The following is a 21,826-nucleotide window of genomic DNA, read 5'->3' on the forward strand; positions in this document are numbered from 1 at the left end:
CTTTTAACATTATTTAAATTACTGGCTTAATTCTTAGGCACTTCAGGATGTAATTGGAAATTTTAATTTCAAAAGGCCACAAATAGAAAGTATGTACTAAAGTGTATTACATCTGACTCTCTTCCCTTGACAGTGTAACTTTTAAAATGGCTTTCCTGTGATTCTAACCTAATTGGATCAAACCTGACTGATTTAATGTGGAGGAAAAAGATAACCTGTTATGGAACTCGTTTGCAAGAGCCAGTAATAACTACGCTTATTTTGAATTTTTAGGGGGAAGGGAAATACTGCACTATCAAGTGTCATCTTCTCAACTCCTTCTACCAGTTTATCTTGATGTACAGTGGAAGCCCATAATAAAAAGTGTCTAGTATCTTCCCCATATTATGGTTTGTTTTGTACATTTGAACAATATCATGGTTATGTACCAATAAATTATAGCCAATTTTTGCTACAGCAGTTGTTGTTACTAAATTGTAACTGAAATTGGGGTGGAAGAGCAGGTGTCTAGTTGTTACATGATAAATATAACTCTAGCTATATGATTATTATGTTCATACCAGACATCAGAACATTGCAATTCTAGAAAACAGATGAAATCATGAAAAGGGTTACAGCATGACTTCATCCCTGCTTATAATTGTATCACACATCTACTGTAGGATCAGCAAGTCTTGTCCACTTGCAGACTGAGAGCAGATACATGTTGCAAAAAGGGATTTCAGTGCTTCTGTTTCTTACTGTGCCTTCCCTGTTAAATGTGACAGAAGCAGAATACTGTCTCTTTCTGTGGTATACGATGTTTTTGTGCTATCAAGATTTGGAGAAATAATTGTTTTTATAGCCCAAGTTAAAGCAATAGAGGGTGGAAAATTCCCAGAAAATGTCCAGGCCCACTTCAGTTATGTTATCCTCTTTGTGACAAGCTTGCTGTCCCGTATGGTCCTGTAGTGTGGGGTTTATTTTGTGTATGTTCTAGAGGTCAAGTTCATCACAAACAGACTTTAGTGTGGGTGGCTGACAGTCTGCACCAAAATGCTTAACTACTACCACAGCTTAGAGGAGGCAGTTTTGAAATGTGTTGCACTGATTAATTTAGCTGAAAACACAGAAGCTGATTCATTAACAACTTGGGTGCTGAAGCTCTGTGCTCAGTTGAAGAAGGTTATGATATAATGCTATCCATAATTTAGTCTCACTCTTTCTTACTTAAATAGTATTTTTTCAGATATGTCTAATAATTAAAGTTAGTTTGTATGAGAAGTAACGTGCTAGTGGTTTCAAGATACCAAAATTATCACAGATCAGGAAGGCTGCTTCTGAAGATTGCTATGTAATGAAGTGTTAGTCACTTATTCAGCAGGATCCATCTACTTAAATTCAGCAGCTGGTGGGAAGCTAGCAAAAAGGTCTCTGAACCTGTAGAAATAAATTGGTTTATGTTTCTTTTCAACTCTTCCAATTTAAATAATTTCCTACAAAATTCCATTTTCCGTACTTGAAAGGCATGAAATGTGTAGGCTTTGACATTAAAGTTTGTAAGATTATGAGGAAATATGGGGGAAGAAGGATGCAAATGTTTAATTTCCTATCTTCCCTACTAGTATTCCTTATTAGTTGACTGAACAGAATAAAATGGCAACATTCCTTTTCTATCTGCGGATGTGTCAAAATCCAAGTGCAGCTTGAACTTTATTCTTACTTCATCAGTACACTATGAACACTCCCTATTCAAAGGGGTCATGGTGATGGAAATTATGGTAGTGCTGGTCTGTAAATCTGTTTTATTTGGAAGCTTCAATATTTTTTCCAGGGGCCGGAAGCTCAAAGTATTGTACATGTTCTTTTTGTGTGATGTCATGTGATCATGTGAAATGCTGCTCTGCGTTGCCAAAACAATGGACCTTCGAGTCAAGAACTGCTTTAAAAACCACCCTCTAAGATGTCAGTAAATAATTACTGGCATTTCCAAAAGGATTTCCTGGGAAAGTTTCCAAGGTCTATATTAGTCATTTTTTCCCATAATTGGGTAGAAAACAAAAAAAGGTATTTACTCCAAAGACTAAGTAGCTTTTTCTTTTTCATTATTTTAAGGTGGTAATACGTGGCTTTATCATTTCTGTACAAATAGATGACAGGTTGTGTGTGTAGGAGCACAGAATTTGAAAAATCTCCAAAATGGCTGATTCTAGGAACACATATATTATGCTACAGAGGACTGAAGGCTGGAACTGGACAAATGTTCTTATTGTGACCTAAGATACAAAAATGATTCTTACATAAATCGGAGAAAAATGAGCAGTATAGGAAACCTTTATTGTCACAGAGCCTTACTCAGGTAAGAAAGGTGTGCATACATTTCAGAAAGTATGTTGAAATTTGGGTAAGCCACAGAATCACAGAAGAGAAGGAATTGTGCAAGAGCTTATATTGTATGGAAGAAGAGGTTATGAAGACTGATTAATATAGATGTGTCCTGAAGATGAAAAACTACCAGACACCTCCATCCCAGCAGAGAAAGGGCTAAACAAGAAGCAGTAGCCTGAACCTGCTCTTAATTGAAAAAGCCCATATTTTTAATGGGAATGTAGCACTTTTTCCCTCTGTATAACAAACTATTTGTAAAGGTAACAAATCCTCCATCTCTACCTTAAAGTTAAAAAAAAAATAAATTGTACCTCTGGAGAAGGTAGCTTGTTGTAATCAGTTATTGGGTTTGACACATAAGAACATATTAGAAATATAGAACACATTAGAAATTAGAACACATTAGCAATGTAATGTGCACTAAGACAAAATAATCTGATGGTTAGTTTTGGCTTTAAACCTTTGGTTTATTTATGTGCAGTATTTGTAAGAGGTTTTTAGCTCTCATGCAGATGCCTTAATTACAGGAATGTGTGCTGTGTCAGCTCACCTTACATAGCAAGGTTACACAAGGTAAAAAAACCAAAACAAAATTAAAAAAATCCCTCGTGATCCTTCTATACCACACCTTGGAGTAATTCCAAAATTAATTGGTGCTGTGACTGCTTAGAGAGGCAGATTCACAGTAGCCACAGTTCTAATAGTTGTCAGAATAAATCTAAATAGTAGAATAGCATGTAATTGCATGCAGTGGTTGTACTTAAATTGGTTATTTAAGTAGTAGTATTAATTCAGAAACACACAAATTTTACCCATATGGATGGACTGTGGGCAGCCTACTATTCTGGAATTGTAATGTCTCTGTATAGAGGCCAGGAAGTAATTCTTAGATAATCAGATACTTCCTTGAGACAAGCTGGGAGCAACAATTCCCTGTATGCTTTGTTCTGGTAGATCTGTTCATATTCATGCAAAGCTGTGTCATTCAGATTTTTAATTAGAGCTCAGAAACACATTTAATTCTGTTACACTAGAATGCATTTCTGCCTGCTCAGTCAAAATCCTAATAAAGATGTCTCATTTGTCCCTATTCAAGGTGGGATCGTAGGTCATTTGTATATAAGGGATATTTTAAGGCTTTTCTTTCTGGGTTTTTTTTTCTGCAATATTTTGGTTTTTGTATTCACAAGTTGCTTTGAATTCTAAGAAATATTCCCTTTACTCCCCAAGCATTTACTCTTAAACTTGCAAGTCTATCTGTAGAATTAAACACATTTTTTAGGAGTTATACTGGGATTATGTACCAAAACGCACTTGGATACATTGTAGAAGGTGTGAGATGCAATAGCTGCAATGGTTCCTTGCGGCTGATGTATTCTCATGGTTTTTAGGTAAAAAGAACAAAGTGTGTTCCAATTCTTATGTTGCATCAGAAGTTTAGAAGCTTGTCTGAAATGGGCCATTAGGTAACTGGAATTAACCTCCCAGCAGGAAACATTTCTGCTATGGCTGAAATATTTAAAGAGTGGGGGGAATTCTGATATTTCCTATTTAGCATCAAATGAACTGTTAAGAGAAAAGGCATCGTTGAGTACAAGAGTGGCTGCCCTTCAAGTAAGATCCAAAAATACAGCTTTATAAATTGAGGCCTCAACAGGGTTGACTGTTCAATTATACTGACTAAATTGCATGTTTTAAGAATTGTGAGGCTGTCTGATTTTGGACAGATTACAAATGTATAAATACAGGTTACTTTTTTAATTCAGGAAAGACAGAGAGTCTTTCAACACAGAAGTGTCACAATGTAAATCAAGACAATGATTAACTACATAGGCATGAAGGGTTTCATTGTTGAAATGAAGTTACCCTGAAGGAGTGTCCAGGATGTGCTGAACTCTCCTTTACTGATTCAGAAATCAAATTGCCTTTCTTTTGCTGTAAACATTTATCTCTAAGTCTCTGTAGAGTCACTTTAAGCTGTCCTGTAAAACTTTTTTTTCCTTCTCAGCACTTGCTTGGGTAGATGGAATTCTGCTCGGCATCATGACAGGGAGAGCTGCTCAACTTTGTGTTATGTTGTCTCCCTAATAAGATGTCTGTGACACATCTTTGGAACTTTCTGAAAGATAGGATAATGATCACAGTCACTTAAAATATAAACCAGGTACTGGTACTCTTAAGAACAGAGAAGGAGGAGATAGAGATAAGACTGCAGTTATAGTTGAAAGTATGGATTTCCAGAATTATCAAATACATATATGTATCTTTCATTATGGTAAGTGTCTAAAACCTGGAAAGTTTTGGAAGTTCATAGCCTAAAGTATCTAAAAACTTTTTTCTGGAAATGCAGCCATGTGCTCTAGATGTTGAGAGATTGTTCTGATGTGCAGACAGCAATTCAGGCCAAGTCATAGAGCAGAATCTGCAATGAGACAGTGCTTCTAGAGATCCTGGATGAAATTCATGTGAAAGTGTGTCCTCTTTCCATCTGGAAAGGAAGGGCAGCCATTTATATGTAATATTATCCAAGCAGCTAGGGTGTGAGACCTACACAAAGCTCTGTGACCAGCAGAAGTGAGAGGAAGTCAAACTCTGGCTCAGGCCAGTTCATAAAAACAGTGGAGGTGTAACTGTTGGTAAAAATCCCATTGCTGATTAACAGATCTGTGTTAGCAAAGCCCACCAATCAGCACACCTTAACTGGGCAAGAAGGCCCTTTTGCTAATAGTTTATTTACTTTGGGACCACACTGATTGCCTTGCTGTGATGTTAATCTGCAGCACTGATGGGTTTTTCTGGGATAGCTCCACCGGTAGCTTCCTGCAAAGCCAAAAAAGGGAAATAATAGGGAACTCTGTCTTCAGAGACTGCCTTTGAGATGCTTCGATTATGAATGTTGAGATGAAGTCATTGTTTGTGCTTCAGAGCATGGCTGAGGTCAGGAAGAGGGGTGTGGAGCCACCAGGGTGGTGAAAGCTAGGGACAGTTGAGGATCTTTGGTGTGGAGCTGGTAATTAGTGTTAAAATGAAAATCGCACAAGAAGAAAGAAGGGAAGGAGCAAGCGGTAGATAATTGAACCTTTGGGGAGCCGACAGAGAAAGGATGTTGGCACAGAGCTAAAAGTAATTTACAGAACAGAGAAACAGTTGTTAGATAACTAGAAGCAAAAGCATAACAAGAAGAGGCAGAGATGCACAGAGAGAGAGCTTAGAGTGGGGAGCCAGGAGGAACAGGAGATGCGTGTCATTAAGTGCTACACTGCTATCAAAGGCTGCTTTTATCGTGAGGAAACATAGCCAAAACAGAAAACAAACAGAAGCCCAAACAAAGCAAAAAATACTCATCTGGCAAATCATCAGGTTCTTTGAAGTGGGTATGCAGATCAGGCCAGGAGCTGTGTATCCTGAAGCCAGCAGTGACCTGTCCCATGTTCAAGGATGGTCCATCAGGGCAACAAAGCAGGGTCAGCTCCCCGAGTCATTGAGATGGTGGCACAGGCCCTGTGCTACACCACCTGCTTCCAGCTCACTGCGGTGTCCCTAGCGGGACCGACTCCCAGCACATGGGATTTTTACAAGCTCCGGTTTCCACCACTGCCATATTACACCCAGTGAAGGTGAGAGATGTGGAGGTTTGGGCATGCACTTGTGTGACCTGGGACACTTAAAAAATTGGGAATATGAGGCTGCTGGTAGACTTGGGATAAAATAATTAATGCAAGGAGTTTTTAAAAACATTACTGTATATTATAATCTTGCTCCTAGCCATTGTGCAATGACTAAGTGGTCTAAAATAAGTTATATTAAGAAGGGATATTCAAGTTCCTCATTTCACAATTTATTGTCCAGATTAGTTTTGTTCCTTTAATATTGTTCTATTGTAACTGCTGCAACAGATAGACATCAATATGCCATCTTTATTTCCTTAACCCTTTTCTCCAGAATAACTTGTCTGTCTTCCTTTTATAGCACACTTCTAGCGTGACAGATTTTTGTTTACAAGTCAACATTACAGCCTGTAATTGTATTTTCCCCTTTCCTCCATTTTAGATCTGTGTTCACAAGAGAAAAGTGTGCTTACTTATTTTAATGTTTTAATATACAAAAGTTCCAACAAAGTGTAGGTGTTGTTTTTCAAACCTATGGTTGTTCACTTAAGAAATGCAGACAACTTCCTTCTAAGTATATATCATTCAGTTCTTATTCTTTAAATGGTAACTGAAGTTTCATTTAGATCCATATTAATTGCACATTTTTCCTAGTATTTTCTCTCTTCTCTTGAACAAATACGAACAACTTGTTTTATTTCACACATGCTGGAAAAAGTCCATGCCAGCAAACCACCCAAAAATTGAACAGTGTTATGCCCTTATATGAGACTTCTGCTTTGCAATGACTAAACTGCTGAACTGCTTCACATTTTCAGCTTTATGGGTCCTAGTGGTGGCCAGGTATTGACAGCCCTGTGGGTTTGTACTGGAGGAAGCACCACCATGATGCAAGCTTGGGGGCCACATGTATCTGCAGCCTCCAGCGAGGCAGGAAGGAGGAACACCAAGTGTTGCATCCTCAAAAGCTTCAGAATGACATTGTCCACAGGGAGGTAGGAGAGTCCAAGGGCCGAGCCACCCATCAGCCTCCCCCATGGCAGAATTTCTTTCCATCTTGAGAAACAGGTGGAAATGTCTTTCCACTTCCACAATGAGGTACACAACTCTCTGGATGCACTTTCCTAAACCAAGAGAAAACTCTTCACCACCAAGGTGAAGGAAGGCAGCTCTGAAACCCTTGTGAGATATTAAAAAGAAGGAAACCTATTGTCCATCTCAATGTGTAACAGGGAATAGCAAGGTTTTGGGTGTTGCCTGGACACAGGGAACACAGTGTTCAGCACTTGATTCGGGGACTATAGATGCTGTTCCTACCCCCAGCCAAGTGCAATGCTTTGGATGTGGGCACTCTGCCAACACCAGCCTGTCCCTGCTAGGATTCACACTGCCCTTCTGTGGCCTTCCATGCCATTTATAACATCTCCCACACATTTTCTAAAGCTAAATAACAGCAAGTGTCCTTTTGCACAGAATCTCACTTCAGGAAGCTGCTGTGAAAGGAAGGTGAACCTTCAAAAAAAAAAGATCCATTGTTGTGTCCATTCAAAAAATAAAATTTCAGCCTGAGGATTTCCCTTCATTGCTGCATACTTCATGGGGCTGCATCACTGCTGAAGCAGCTCTAGAGCTGCAGAGCTGTGAAAGGAAGCAATTGGTGCCAATGACACAACCCCTACACCATGAATATTTCTGGACCAGCTCCCCATCTGGACATATTACATGTGTCCCATACAGCATCATCCAGTTTAGTACCACCCAGGAGGGATTGAGGGATCCAGTTTGGATCCTCTGAAGTCACATGGTGATGAGACCAAATCCAAGAGCCTGGGAGGTGGGGGGACAGCTAGGAGCATCACTTGTAAAGTGTGCTTGAAATGTGAAATGAAACACTCAAGCACCAAGGAAGGTCCTGATCTCCATGTGGGCCTCCAGTGTCCTCCCTCTGGTGGGTCTGCACAGCCTAAGGTGGCATCTAGTCAGCAGCTTCAGAGGGCAAACTTCCCCAGCCCTGTTCCTCCTGTCTAAGCAAAGCACTTCGAAGTAAATGCACTTGTTGCACCAGGTGAAACGCACTTTAAAATGGATTCAGCTGTGTGTAACTCTTGTCAATTTGAATCGCGCCGCTGTCGTCCTGCTTCCCCCCAGGCAGAGGAGTTTCCATCTCCTGTCCTCTTACCGGAGGGATCCACCAACGCTCCTCCGGGCCCGAAAACCGGTGCTGAGGAGGATCTGGAGCGTGCCCACTGCCTCCGCCACTGAAGCAGCTTTCCTGCCGCCTTGGCTGGACCGAACATCCCCGGTTCAGGCAGGGGGGGCTCTGGTCCCGGCGCCCTCCAGCTCCTCCATCGGCCAAGGGGACGATGTTGGGGGAAAGCCCCCCACACCCTCCCGCCGCGGAGCCCCCTGCTTGGCCCCCGCGGGGCGGAGGCAGGTGCGGGGGGCGGTGGCAGAGAGCTCCCGGGAGCTGCCCCCGCGGGGGAGCGGCACCGCCCCGCACCTGGGCCCGCCCCGCGGAAGAGGGTGCCTGAGGCAGCGGTGCCGTGCCCGTGCCGTGCCGGTGCGGGCCGGCGGCGGGAGCATGGCCCGGGGCGGCGGCGGCGGCGGGGGCCGGGCGCCCTGAGCGGCGCCATGCGAGGCCGGCTGCTGGCGCGGCTGCGGCGGCGGCGGAGGCTGCTGCTGGCCCTGGGCGTGCTGGCTCTGGGGCTTTGGGCCGCTTACCTGGAGTTGGTGGCGGCGGCCGGCGGCGGGGATCCCGCGGAACACAGTGAGTTACCCCGCGGGACGTCAGGGGAAGGGAAGGGAGGGAGAGGGGGTCCCGTCCCTCGCAGCCCGGCGCGGTCCCGGGATCCCCCGGGCGTCCCGTCCCGCTCAGCAGCCGGTGCTGTGCGTTTCGGGCCGGCGGGGAAGAAGGGGCGAGCGCAGCCCGTGGCAGAGCGGTGTAGGCGGGCCGGGATCCGCTCCCTCCGGAGCCTTCGGGGACGGATGGTGGGGTTTGTCCCCCGGGAGAGAGACGGGTGTTGAGGGGTTTCGCTTTTCTGCCTGTGAGTTCTCACCCTGCTTTCTGTCAGGAGCCCTGTCAAAATGCGACCTTGCTGGGACTGCAGAGCCCGGAGTCACTCATGGCTCTGAGGTGTCTCTTATTCTCTCTCGGTGCTGTGGTGCTAACCTGGAAGGTAGCAAAGATGCTTTGATGAGAGAAGTGCATGCAAAGCAGGAGGGAATGTATACCCGGGAGATGCACACAGCTCATCGAGTAACAGGTTCATTTTGTGTAAACTTTTAGGAGTATGGCAGGACTGATACTACCTGCAGAGAGCCGCTTCTTTTTTTTTTCTTTTCTGTTTTTTTTTCCCCCAAATTAGAGGAAAATAGTTCTTTCAATCAGTGTTGCGTGGGGTTTTGTGCTTATTTTTTTGCAGTCACAAGGAAGTTTTGAATGTCCCAAGGTTTTGTAAAAGCCAGTGGTGGTAGTGCTTCTGTTTTTAAAATAATTCAGTGTTTGGTGCTAATTGAGTTTTTCAGAAACACTTGAGCATTAACTATTAATACTTCTAAGTGTCTTGGGCCCTTCATTACACAGTATAAGCCCCCTGATTCATCCCTCTGTGAGTCAGGCTTGGTTTCAGTCTTAAAGCTTCAGCTTGTGCGTTTGTTCCATATTATATATGACAGTAAGGCTAAAACCACGTATTTATTGTTCCAGCAGCAAAAGAGATCTAATTTCTTTGGCTAGGACAAATCCTGTAGTTATATTCTGCCTTTTATGCCTGGTGGATTAGTTGGGACTTGAGAAGATGGGTTGCATTACAAGTCTACTCCCTGTTAAAGCTTTCGTGCAATCTAACCAATCCTCTTATTGTACACCGCTTTGCTCCTACCCCCAGAAAATCCTTAGAGAAGACTATAGAGGTATGTAGAGGACTTAAGTGGTGTGTAGCAAAGAAGAAATCAAACCACTGAGGGGTATTTTAAATCCTGGTTACAAGGAGAAAGGGGCTTAGGCAGGTGCTTGTGCAGCTGACAGTCATTTTGCTGCCAGCAGTGCGAAGGGAGAGAGGGAGGGTATGGGAGAAACAGGCAAGAGAGTGTGAGGACAGGAGAGATGTGCAGGACCAAACAACTTCTCTTATAAATTGGGTTCTTCTCCTTTGCTTTTAGACAGGGTTATTTTTACATCGCTGTTATAAAAAGTAATTCTGTTTTAAGACTGCAGCTGGAAACAGTGACATGACTTCAGTCACTACCAACTAAAACAGAAGATGAGGAAACAATTACATTACATTAAAGCTCAATTATATAAAAGTCCAGATTCTCCCAAATCCACAGAGACGTTGCTGCTTATTGCATGTGGAAGGCATTTAAAAGCTGCTGGAAGAGGTGGGAGGGCAAAATCCTCCATCAGGCAGCTCCTTGTGGGCTCTGGAGTGCTCAGAGAGCCGAGGCCCTGTGGGTGCGCTGCACACTTGGCATCGTGTTCTCCTCTCCTTATCACCAGGATCCTGGAACCTGCTAATAGGAGGAAGGTTAATTTGTGACCTCCCCACCCTTCCTCTTGTTCCAGTATCTCTAAAAGCCTGTTTTGTTTTAAGAGAAATCAGAAGTCAGTGTGAAAGACAAATAGTATTTGTTTTATTTTAACTGTTAAAACTAAATAAAGTTTTCTTCTCTGGGGGCTGGGGCAGCTGCGTTTTTGCCTCCATGTAGTGATGCTTTACAGAGATCCCAGAGAGCACTGGGATAAGATTCTCAGAGCCATTAGTACTTTTGCCCTGTCATTTCTGCATTGTTTTCTGTTGTATGTCCCAGGTGGGAACCTTACTGTAAGTCACACATGGGACCAAGCAAGAGCTACCACCTCAACTTAACTGATGCAACAGTCTCCCACGTTATTGCTGATAAAATACAAAGGTTGCTTCTTGAGTAATTTTTCTGGTCAAAAGGCTAAGAGGTTCCCTTCATTGGGACTAGAAAGTGGAAATGCTGCTGGGTTTGTAAGAAGTTTCCAGTCTATGTCTCATTGTTTCCATCTTCTACATCCATAGCAGAGCTTTCTTCTTACCTCCCTAAAAGGGATTCCTGGACATCCAGTGTATAGAAAGCCAAGTGTATTTTGTTTTTCCAGAGAGGTGAGCCTTCTTTTTGAAAGGCTGTAAAGAGTCAAAGAAAACGCTCCCTTTTCTCTCAGCTGTGCATGGGTTGGAGCACAAGCCACTGTGATGCCCTCCTGCCACCCCTGCTCCTGGGTCAGCACAAGTGCAGGCACAGTGGATCCTCCCCAGCTTTACACACTTCTCTTCTTCTTCCCACACTAGACCAGTGTGTTGTAGACGAAGCAAATGTCAGGTGGGTTTTGGTGTTTCAGTAAGTGATACTTAAAGACTGAGGCCCTGACTGTCCTCCCTTGACATGCTTGCAGCTCTGCTATGCAGCAAAGTTAAGCATACAAGTAAGTTTGGATGAAAGACAATTAAGGGCCTAGGAGAATATGCTGTGATCATTGGTACCCACTGGCTTCTGCAATTTTGCATCATTGTAAGAAGGGAGAGGCTCTGGCCATGAGGTTCATCTTGCTGAAACCTTCAAGTCAAGGGTGCAGGGACCAGCCTGAGGTGCTGAATTTGTATTCTGCATTTTGTATTATTTTTCTAGTGTACTGTATTATGGTTATTGTGCAATTCATGTGTGCCAAATTTGATCTGGGCCCTTGTCTAGCTGTCAGGGAGGTTTGGGATAGGCTGGATGATAGTATAAAATCTCATGAGTGACGGCTCTCTTTCTTCTTCCTCTCCTCTCTTTCTTCTTCCTCTCCTCTCTTTCTTCTTCCTCTCCTCTCTTTCTTCTTCCTCTCCTCTCTTTCTTCTTCCTCTCCTCTCTTTCTTCTTCCTCTCCTCTCTTTCTTCTTCCTCTCCTCTCTTTCTTCTTCCTCTCCTCTCTTTCTTCTTCCTCTCCTCTCTTTCTTCTTCCTCTCCTCTCTTTCTTCTTCCTCTCCTCTCTTTCTTCTTCCTCTCCTCTCTTCCTCATTTGGATGGTCAAAAGGTATTTATATGTATTTTTTCTTTGAGCATATTTGGCTGCCCAACAGGTATTGATAGGAATCTTAAACATGCTTACAGCTGAGAAAAGTGAAACAAGGAGTCTGATGCGAGTTGAAGATGGGCACAACTCTCCTCACATGAGATGTGCCCTGTTGTCATCCCAAACAAGTTGTAACAGGCAAGACGTTGCTTCCCTGCCAAGAAACCCGAGGAGTTGGAAAGACAGTGTGTTTACCCGTGCTGCTGACAGGCCCTGTAACCTCTGTGGTGTGCACTCTCCAGTAGAAATGTTTTTCTCCTCTTTGCTAGCTGCTACACAGCACACTTTGCTGCAGCAAGTGAATACTGGAGACTGGAATCTTTCTTATTTCAGGGGTGAATGAGGTGCTGGGGAGGGAGAAAATAGCAGTTAAGCAGAGAGCATCCAGGTCTGGAGGAGGAGATGTGTACCCTGCCCTTACTGCTGTAATGTAGCTGGCTTGGCAGCATGACTGGAAGGGGCAAGGCCTGGGACAGGTCTTCCTCAGGGAAAGTCCCTCATTCCAAGACACTACCTTTTCCCAGGGCTGTTGCAACACTCTGGATGGAAAGGCTGGTGGGTCAAACACCTTGTCCTGCTACCTCTGTTTTTCTCTTTTGTGCCCAGCAGTGCCTGATCTTGCCCATCCATGCAAGAGGGCATGACTCTGAGGGGGGCAAGGCTGGCATCAGTGAGCCCTCATTGCAGGCAAGGAGCATGTGCAGCCATTCCCCTTTGCTTTAAAACCTGGTGTCAACACAGTAAAAGCGAATCCCTGAAGAAATGTGGAGGTGAGGTCGTTCTCATCCACTGCTGTGCAGACTCTGGTTTTTCTGCTGCAGAGACCATGGTATCTTGGGAGACTATGAATCACTTTGACTAATTTCCTTTATTGCAGGTATGAGCATCACCCCAACCAGGCACAAGCAGGGTGTGCAGGATTAGATTGGATTGCTGAGAGGTGCAGCTTGTAAGGCAAGGGATTGGGGGTGGGGGACCTTTCCTTAACCTGCCTCTCCCAGATGCTTCAATCCACTCCTGTTCCTCTACATTTCATTGCTGTGTGTAAATAACACTGAGTTATCTTCCTACCTTGGATTGTTGTGACGAGTGGTTTCTATCTCGCTTCTAGTGTCTCAGACTGCTACTTTTCTAGTGCAATTCCACCCTCTGAAGTGGGAAATAGGAGGGGTTTGAAGAAAACATTGGAATGTGTGAATAAAAAAGTCCTTATAGCAAGACTTCCACTTCCCTGGTACATACATCTTTTGTGCACCTTTCCTTCCACAGAAAGTTGGTTTCTTGCCACACCTTGCCGCCATGGTGATCTTTCTGATTTTCAGGCATCCAGGCTGCTACACAGCAGTGTGAGTTTCTTAAAATACAACCAAGTGTGGTGTGAAAGGGCAGGTGCACATATGAGAAAAGTAGGTGGCAGAAAGCTAAAGTTGCTCATTTAATATAATGTATCTTACTTCCACCTTTCGCCTCCCTGCCCAGGCACTCTCACAAGTACTTTTGCATAAGGGTGAGCACACGTACATACGCAGGTTCATTCACATGCATGCACGGGCTGACATTTGCAATCATGCTCACACAAGATTACTTGCCTCTACATGCACAGTATCGCTCTTTTTTTGTAGCTAATTGCACCAAAGTTTACCATGTGCCCCTGGGGAGAGATTGGACCATGTGGTTCTCCAGTGGTGGCTGGAAGTATCTCCTCTCTGTGGAAACTGTTAACCCACAGGAAAAGTTAAACTAGGTATCAGAACACCTCATCCCCACTGAAGGTTAGGGTTGGCAGCAGGGATATTTGCATGATATTTCTGTGTCTTTGAAGATGCTGATGAGATCTCCATTCACAGGTACCTGTGCCAAGCAACACCACCCACCCAAAGAACACCGTGCTATGGCTGTGGTGAGGAGGATGGGCACTGCCAGTGGGGAACATTTTTCACTTCCAGGTGGTCAGTTCAGTCTCCCTGGAGGATGGTCAGAAGTGCTGTCACATCTTGCTTGGCACTGCTGTGTTTGAGAAATGAGTCAACATCCCCAGGCCCATCCATATTTGCAGCACTGGCTGGTATCACAGATTCAGCAGAGAAGCCCAGGCTGCTGAGAGCAATTTGGATCATGCTCTAATTTGGTTGTGAGGTTCATTGGTGCAGCAGACAGGGGATTCCTGGACATCATGCTAGCTATGCCACACTAGTCCTGGGCCAGTGTATCTTTTCACTGCTGCTGGGGCAGGTACTGCAGGTAATTCGTGAACCTGGCTTTTTTACCTCTTGACTTGAAGTCAAGTAGGGGTTTGACTCTTCAATAACCTTTTTTTGAAACAGCACCAAATGCCTGAATCCCTGTAAGCTGCGTGAGAGTGGTGAGTGTTTGTTTTCTTGGAATCTGGCCTGTAGTTTGTCTGACCTTAGAAGATCCCCACATCATTTGCAAAGATTACATATTATCATTATAAATAAACTCTTGCACCATCCCTCTCTGTACATGTCACCTGTGACAGTTTTGTGTAGTGGTGTGCCAACACAGCCTGTACTCCCACACCCCTCCTTCCTGTCTTGAGTCAGACTGGATTAGAATGAGTGAGATCTCACGGAGTGGTGCCTTCCTGTGCATCTTCTCCATGTTTTGGGTTTGCTAGAGGAATGCTATTGTTTTCTGGAAATGCATTTTGGAGTATGGCACAGTAACATGAAGACTCTCGCCTGCATGTTAAGGCAGATATGAAGGGAGGGTGCTGCTGTGAGAGATGATGGGCTTGGTCTTTCATCTGTTGGTTTTAAATTACCAATGCAGTATGGTAAAAAGCAGGATGTTTTCCTGAAGAAAGGGGTTGCCCTGTAGGTCATGGCAGTGGGGAAGGGAGTGATGATGGGGTTCTTTCTCCAGAGCTTAGAATGATAGCCTCAAAACCTGATGGATTTATAGTTTTGGTTGTACTTGGAGGAAAGGGGAGCTCCCTTTCCTATTTGTTCTTAGTGTGCATCAATATTCCCTTTCTTAATTGCTTCCCAGTTCTATTGCTTTGTTCATGTTTGCAGTAATGGCTGAGCAGGCCTTTCCAGAAAAGGAAATAGGACATCTTTTTCAGATGTGGTATGAGATTTAGAAAGATCTATGTAATGCCTTGGGTGGAAACAGATGTGAACCTGGTCCTTAGATACTTAATGCTTTTCATTATGTTCAAAGTTTGTTGTGTGTGTAATCAGCCAAACCAGAATACACTGGGATCTTGACCAGGGCTCCTCTCTACTTCTGTCTTCCTGAGAAGACTTTTCCATGCCAAAGCAGAAAGGCTTTGATATTCCTTATCTGGAGAGAGTTGCCTACACTTTGAGATTCTAAGATGGTTTGGGGCAGTGTTGCAGTTAAGTAAATCTGTGTTCTCCAAAGACACCTCAGAACAACAATTCATGTTGGCATAATGAAGCATTTAAAGCAACTACACAATAGTGAGACTTAATTAGTCTTTGAACTGTTGGATCACCTCAGACAATCAAAAGATTGTTGAGTGGACCTGTGAGCCCCCCTGAAGCATCAGTGTCCCTCTCAAAAAGTCACTAATTCCAATTTTATAATTTCTTAAGGTTTGATTAGTTCAGCATTCTGTAACCATTTCCTGTTCGAGATTTTTTTGAGGGGGAAAGGGGTCAGTGTGTCTTCTTGTACTCCTTGTTTTTATAAGTTGGAAAAGCTTAGACTTACTTTACATTGTAAGTCTGTCTGATATTCTGATGTGGCAAAAATTCTCCATCTTGTGCTATTCTTGCTTTTTTGTGTCACTGTTTCTCATCAGAAATGCAAATAGGAAGTCCCAGTCCTTTGCATCATCCATGGGTTTGGTTTTTTTCCTGGCTTCCATCTCGATGACCTTGATGTTAATTTCAGACAGTCTAAATATTTTTGGGTGTTTTTTGTTTGTTTTTTTTTTTTTAAGTTGAGCCAAATATGAGCAACTGACAGCCAGTGCTACTCAATAATGTAGAAACACCAAATAGAGATCAGAGAACTCACTGTGACCTTCCATAACAGGCATGTTTTACCTTTTTTAACTCTCTTTTCTGCTAGCCCTCTGGGCTATGAGTGTAGGAACTACTATGCTTTTATATATGGAAGCCTGTATGTCACTGAAGTTATGTAAATTCATGCACACTAAACAGTAGTTCTTTGTCAGAGGCTATCCCATTTACCAGTAAAAATAATGTTTGCCCCATCACCTTCTAGGCAGCAGAATTGCCTAGTGGAGATCTTTTGAAGTGAAGGTAATCTACTTTAATGATACATGTATTTTTTTTCCTGCCATTCTAGATAAATATGTTTCTGCCTTGCTTCAAGAGGCCACTTATTTCCATGTCATTAGCGTGGGCTGTTTGACTTGGCCTCTATATCTGTTGTTGGCAACTCCAACAGCTTCCTCAGTGCTGCCATTCATTTGAGCCTAGTTAAGATATCTCCAGCCCTTCTTATAAATACTCCACTTCCTAAATTAGTTTTATTTATATTTTGTAATGTTATTTTCTGTAAAATTGCAGTAGTCCTGTCTGGATGCTATTAACCCCATCTAAGCTGCAGAACAAAATTTATAATTGACTGAGAATATCCTGTCCAGACCACACTACATAGTAATATTCTCAATTACCTGCTGCTCACTCAGCATTAGTTACCACAGTCCATGTTTTGTTGTAGGCAGGCCAGTTGGCAGAGGTTTTATTTGTTTTCAATTGAAAATGCAAAACAAACCATTGATCTGCCAAAACCAAACTTTCCTATCGAACCTGACTGAACTGTAATGTATGTATCTTGAAAATAAATTGTCTGCCTAACATAAGTCTCATTTTGCCATTCCTATGTCTTAGAAGCATGCCTGCTTCAGAGGAAATCATGACCTACAGTCTGTCCTCTCATATCAATGGGAGGGAGCAGTTGCATCTATGTTGAAATTCAAAATAACACCCAAGCCAAGGTGCTAAGAATGAATACTTTATTAAAGTCTTTCCCAGGTCATATGCTGCCCCTTTCTTATAGGGAGGGAGAAAAAAAAAAAAGGCAGTAAGAAGTTTTGCTGTTTAAACTAGATAAGAGATCAAGGGCAAACCTTGGAGTGGAAAGCAACCCCAGCACCTCCAGGCCTCACAGCCCTCCTTTGCTGGACTTTGAGAGACTCCTCGTGTTATGCCAGGAGAGCAGTCTGAGGGAGGCTGCTCCTATCTTCCCCTCTCCTTTGGGGCTCTGTGTGGATGTCACCTTTCCATGCAGGCCCAGAAGACAGAAAGGAGTGCCCCATGCATCACTCAGCCACCAGCAATGACTTTACTGAGCTCTGGCAAAACCTTGCACAGCCCATCTGCTCCTCCATTTCCCACTGGCAGGATGTCTGGATGCTTCACCCCTCTGCAGCTGCTGGTGAGGCTGGAAGGCTGAGGAGTTGCTTGCAGGGAGGGTTGGCAGCTGTGGTCACCAGGAAATCCCAGGCATTAGTGGCATGGTGCCACTTACCTCCAGCTAGTCTGCAGCTAATAAATGCCTCTGCTTTTCATGTTCCTTTCCCCTCTCACTGAATGCTCATCATCATCCCTGCTGCAGAAGTCCTGATGACACTAACACTACTGCTGTCCCATAGCTACGCTTTGCATTTGAGCATAGTGGCATTCTGAACATGCCACTGTTCCTTGCAGGTCTTGCAAAGCATTTCCAGGTGCATCTCACTGACTCATGCCACTGCCTGCAGTGGGGAGAAGGGTCTCTTGTGTGTGCTGGTGGGGCAAAGGAGGATGCAGTCTCGCTTCGAAGTCCTACTGTCCCCCTGCCTGTGTCTGTCCAGTATTATATCAATTTGACTGTACTGTCTGATTGCTCTCTGCATTCTTGCAGCTCCAGCCATGCTTTGCTTCTTGAGTTGTAATAGTTTTGCCAACTAACTCTGGGTCTTCCAATATTCTCTCAAGTGCTTTGTCCCAGAACCCTGTGCTTCCCAAAGGGTATGATTATTTAGTTTTTTCCCTAAACTAAAATCCTTTGTAAATTCTGTTTTTCTTGTAACTCTGTGTTTGAATTAAATGTCTGACATAGGCACATCAAGGAGAGGAAAGAAATGTTTCATAGAATCATAGAATTTTCAGGGTTGGAAGGGACCTTAAAGATTGTCTTGTTCCAACTCCCCTGCCATGGGCAGGGACACCTCTCACTAGATCACGTTGCTCAGAGCCCTGTCCAGCCTGGCCTTAAAAACTTCCAGGGATGGGGCTTCCACCACCTCTCTGGGCAGCCTGTTCCCGTGTCTCACCACCCTCATGGTGAAGAACTTCTTCCTAACTTCCAATCTAAATCTCCTCTCCTATAGTTTGAATCCCCTCGTCTTATCATCTGACACCCTAAAAAGTCCCTCAGCAGCTTTCCTGAGTACTGGAAGGCTACAGTAAGGTCACCTTGGAGCCTTCTCCTCTCCAGACTGAATAATATTTTAGCGAGTATTGTAGGTCATGCAGAGATAGAGGAAAGAAGAAAGAGAAGTGAGAGACAAGGTAAGACAAGCGGGAGAGAATGGGCAGCGTTTGGGAATACAGTTGATGGGGATTATTTAACAAAAGAAGAAGTGGCCAAAAATGTGGAACAGTGAAACGAGCGTTGGAGCAGAATGATCAGAAAATGCCAATGGCCACTAAAATGTTAGAAGGGGGGAAAGGAACAGAAGGCTAAATTGGAAGCAAATACTTGGGATTTCAGTACAGCAGAGAGATCAGAATCAGCAGTCTCAAATGTAGAGATCAAAACCAGAGGAGATGTAGAAAGGAATTGGAGGTCACAGAGTAAGTGACCAACTAAGAATTTTAAAAGGGATTGAGGAAAATACAGCGATAATAATTACAGAAGCTGGTGGGGGCCATAATCAGCTCTACTGAGATGGCTAAGAATGTATTTGGTGTCATAAGGGTACTAGATGCTTTGAAAATTCATACCACAGTGGCTTTTTAGTGTAGTCAGTGTCTGCCAAGACATCTGGTTTCCCTGTGTAAAGGATTGTGCTTTGTGCTGCAGCTGTTTTGCCCCATTTGCAGAGTGTGGTTACCTGTTCTGTCCTGTACGTCTGGCAAATGCTAAACACTTTGCCAGTTGTTACTGTAGAAAAAAGGATTTGCTAAAGTAGTCAGGAATTTTTCATGTGTCCCTCTTTATTAGTAAAGGATGTAAAAAGTCCCTTTTCTTTAGTTACACTGAAAATCAAAGAAAAGATGCTTGGTTTGTAAGTAGACCTGTGGTACATGGTTTGGTAGCACTTAATCCAGAAACTCTCTGGATTTGCTGGGATTCACGCTACCTCTGCTCTTTTCAAAATCCTCAGGGCTCCCTTCCTGTCTCTCTTTCCATGCTCTTTTGGAGCTTTTCTCTTACACTGAGGGACAGGTGTTATTTGATGGAACCACTGCAAGTGTACATCCAGGCACAGGGAAGAACTCCACCTACTAAACTGCCACCCCAGGTACCAACTCCCACAGCAGAGACTGTGATGTTACAGCTGTCAGCCTCAGAAGGGAGGGCATCCCACCCCTGGGTAACTGTTTTGTAGTAGGCAGCATGGTTGAGAAGGAACCACTCTGGGAAGGAGCTGAACCAGGCTCCTGTAGGATCTGTGCTGGAGAAGTGGTGCTTGCTCAGAGTGGTGTGCTGGGATCCAGGTGCACCAGCTCCAGATCTGTTAAAAATATATATAAACCACATGGGATGCTGTGGCAAGTTTGAAGCCTAAATTATGCTTCTGGGAATAAAGTGAGTCCTATGAGCACTGCCTGGGGCTGGGAGCATATCCCCCTGGGAGATGCAGTTTGTCCTTGCTCTCATCTCTGGGTGATGGGGGAAGGATTTGATTCAGCCTGAGCCAGCGTGGCTCCCCCCTGCCTGCCAACAGTTTATATTTAGCTGACAATGTGTGGCCATGTGGGCTGTGTGAAGGCAGCATCTCCCAGCCCTCACCTCGGTCCTGCCCAGCTTTCCATAGTGGTTGAGCTGCTGCTGCCTGGGTGGAGAGCTGGCAGCTAAAATTAGAAGGGACCAATTCTCTTGCCAGCTGCTGCGTCTGACCCAGCCGAACCTGGAAAGGGGGAGAGGAAAACAGTCTTAAATTTCTCCACATAAAGCACCCAGGGTGCCTGCCAGCTCCTTGGAGGTCTTTTTGTGAGAGGTGGGGGTGCCCTACGGTGGGGTGCTTGGGGTGATGCTGAAGCAGTGAAGAGAGCAGGGCACTGCTGGGGCAATCTTGAGACACAGTAAGAAATCCTGATTCTCAGAGCTCTGTTTCCTTCTCAGCCTCCCTTTGAATATCACATAAACAGTCAGAGAGGCCAGTTCTTGCTCCTGGATGTCTTCAGAGCCACAGGCATCTCCCAGCTTAGGGAGAGGTTTTCTGGGCAGATGTGGGGGTTTGGCTGCCGTAAAACAAACAGCGTGTTATTCACTGCTCCCCCTCTGCCAGAACAAGCTGCTGAAGATTCCACTGCCCCCAGTAGCTGCCCACCCTAAATGAGCACTTGTTCTCGCTCTTATTGCAGAGCAATGTTCCAGCAGGGCGGGCTCTGTGAGGGGCTGTGGGTCTGGTGGTTATGGCCTAAATTTGGGCTAAAAGAGATGCATGCCATTCCTGTCCCTGCTGCTGCTGAGCAGCTGAGGCCTCAGAACGAGCTGCCTCAGCAGCCCATGCCTCAGTTAGCCTCTACAGCAAGGATGTAGATGATAATTGTTCTTTATCCTTTTGAAATTCTTTATGCCCAGGAATGGAAAAAAATTAATTTGGCTCAAAATTACTTAAGTGCAAGGAGAAAATTATGCTTCTTTCACTTTCAGCTATTCTGCCAGATTCAGCCTGCCCTGCTGGTACAGTCCTGCTGGTTTGACTGCTCCAGACATGCCACTTACCCTGTCTTCTGAGAACCAACTTTGCTAGTGGGTGTAATGCAGAGGCAGGAACTCCTGTGGGCCCACAGAATTCAGGTGTTACCTGTGACCTTCCCCATTTGTGGCACTTGCCTGAATTGCACAGCCTGGGGCAAGAAATGGGTGGAAGGCTGCAGCTGAGGTGTGGACTTGGTCCCTAAGCCCTATTCCTGTCATCTGTGGCCTTTGGCAAGACCTATCTGCAGTATGTTTAAAGGCAGCACAATGGCAAACCCTGGCCATTGCAAGGAGAAATGCCTTGGGTTTTGTACATTATCAAGTCCTGACAGCTCAGGAGAAGGCAGCCTGAGGGACACTCTGGGTATGCAAAATGAGCACCCCTTGACAGCCTAATAAAGGTCAGAGTAAATGTAAAGGAGGTTTACACTGAAAGGTCCATTTTTTCAGCAGGGGTTGGCAGGCACTGCTCCTGGGGAAAGCCAGGCCAACTGCAGAAGACAAAAAACAGGAAGGCATGTTCATGGTCTGCCTGACAACTGTTGCTGCTGAAGGGGAGGTGGAATTCTCCTTTTTCTGCACATAGCATAGAAATGAGAACAGCTGGGATGGCTGCATGAGCTGTGTCTTATGCAGTCAGTCAGCTAACTTGGACAGTGGCCTCTCTGTGTCTGGAGGTGTGCACAGAGGATGTGTGCTAGCCCTCTGCTCCATGACAGTAGGGGTATGAGGAGAGAGCTCCAGGAACTGGAGGGGATGCAGTACTGGCAGAGTCTGTCCTTGCTCCCATCTCAGCTCCAGGCATAGATGCCTCCCTCACAAGAGCACATCTCTACAGTTTAGTTCCAGTGAAGTAAAGGAAACAAAACTTTCAAGTGGGTCCATGGCTTCCT

At 44.4% G+C, this 21,826-nt stretch overlaps 1 protein-coding gene across 1 annotated transcript in view; it reads left to right on the plus strand.

The window, feature by feature from the left end:
• Positions 1 to 8,606: 8,606 nt before the first annotated feature.
• The window catches only part of B4GALNT3 (beta-1,4-N-acetyl-galactosaminyltransferase 3), a 65,555-nt gene continuing 52,335 nt past the window's right edge, over positions 8,607 to 21,826 (plus strand). The window contains 1 exon segment of the mRNA XM_030448377.1: positions 8,607 to 8,742. Within this exon segment, the coding sequence (XP_030304237.1) occupies positions 8,607 to 8,742 (136 nt within the window).

Source organism: Calypte anna, chromosome 1 (genome assembly GCF_003957555.1).
Source record: "Calypte anna isolate BGI_N300 chromosome 1, bCalAnn1_v1.p, whole genome shotgun sequence".
NCBI lineage: Eukaryota > Metazoa > Chordata > Aves > Apodiformes > Trochilidae > Calypte > Calypte anna.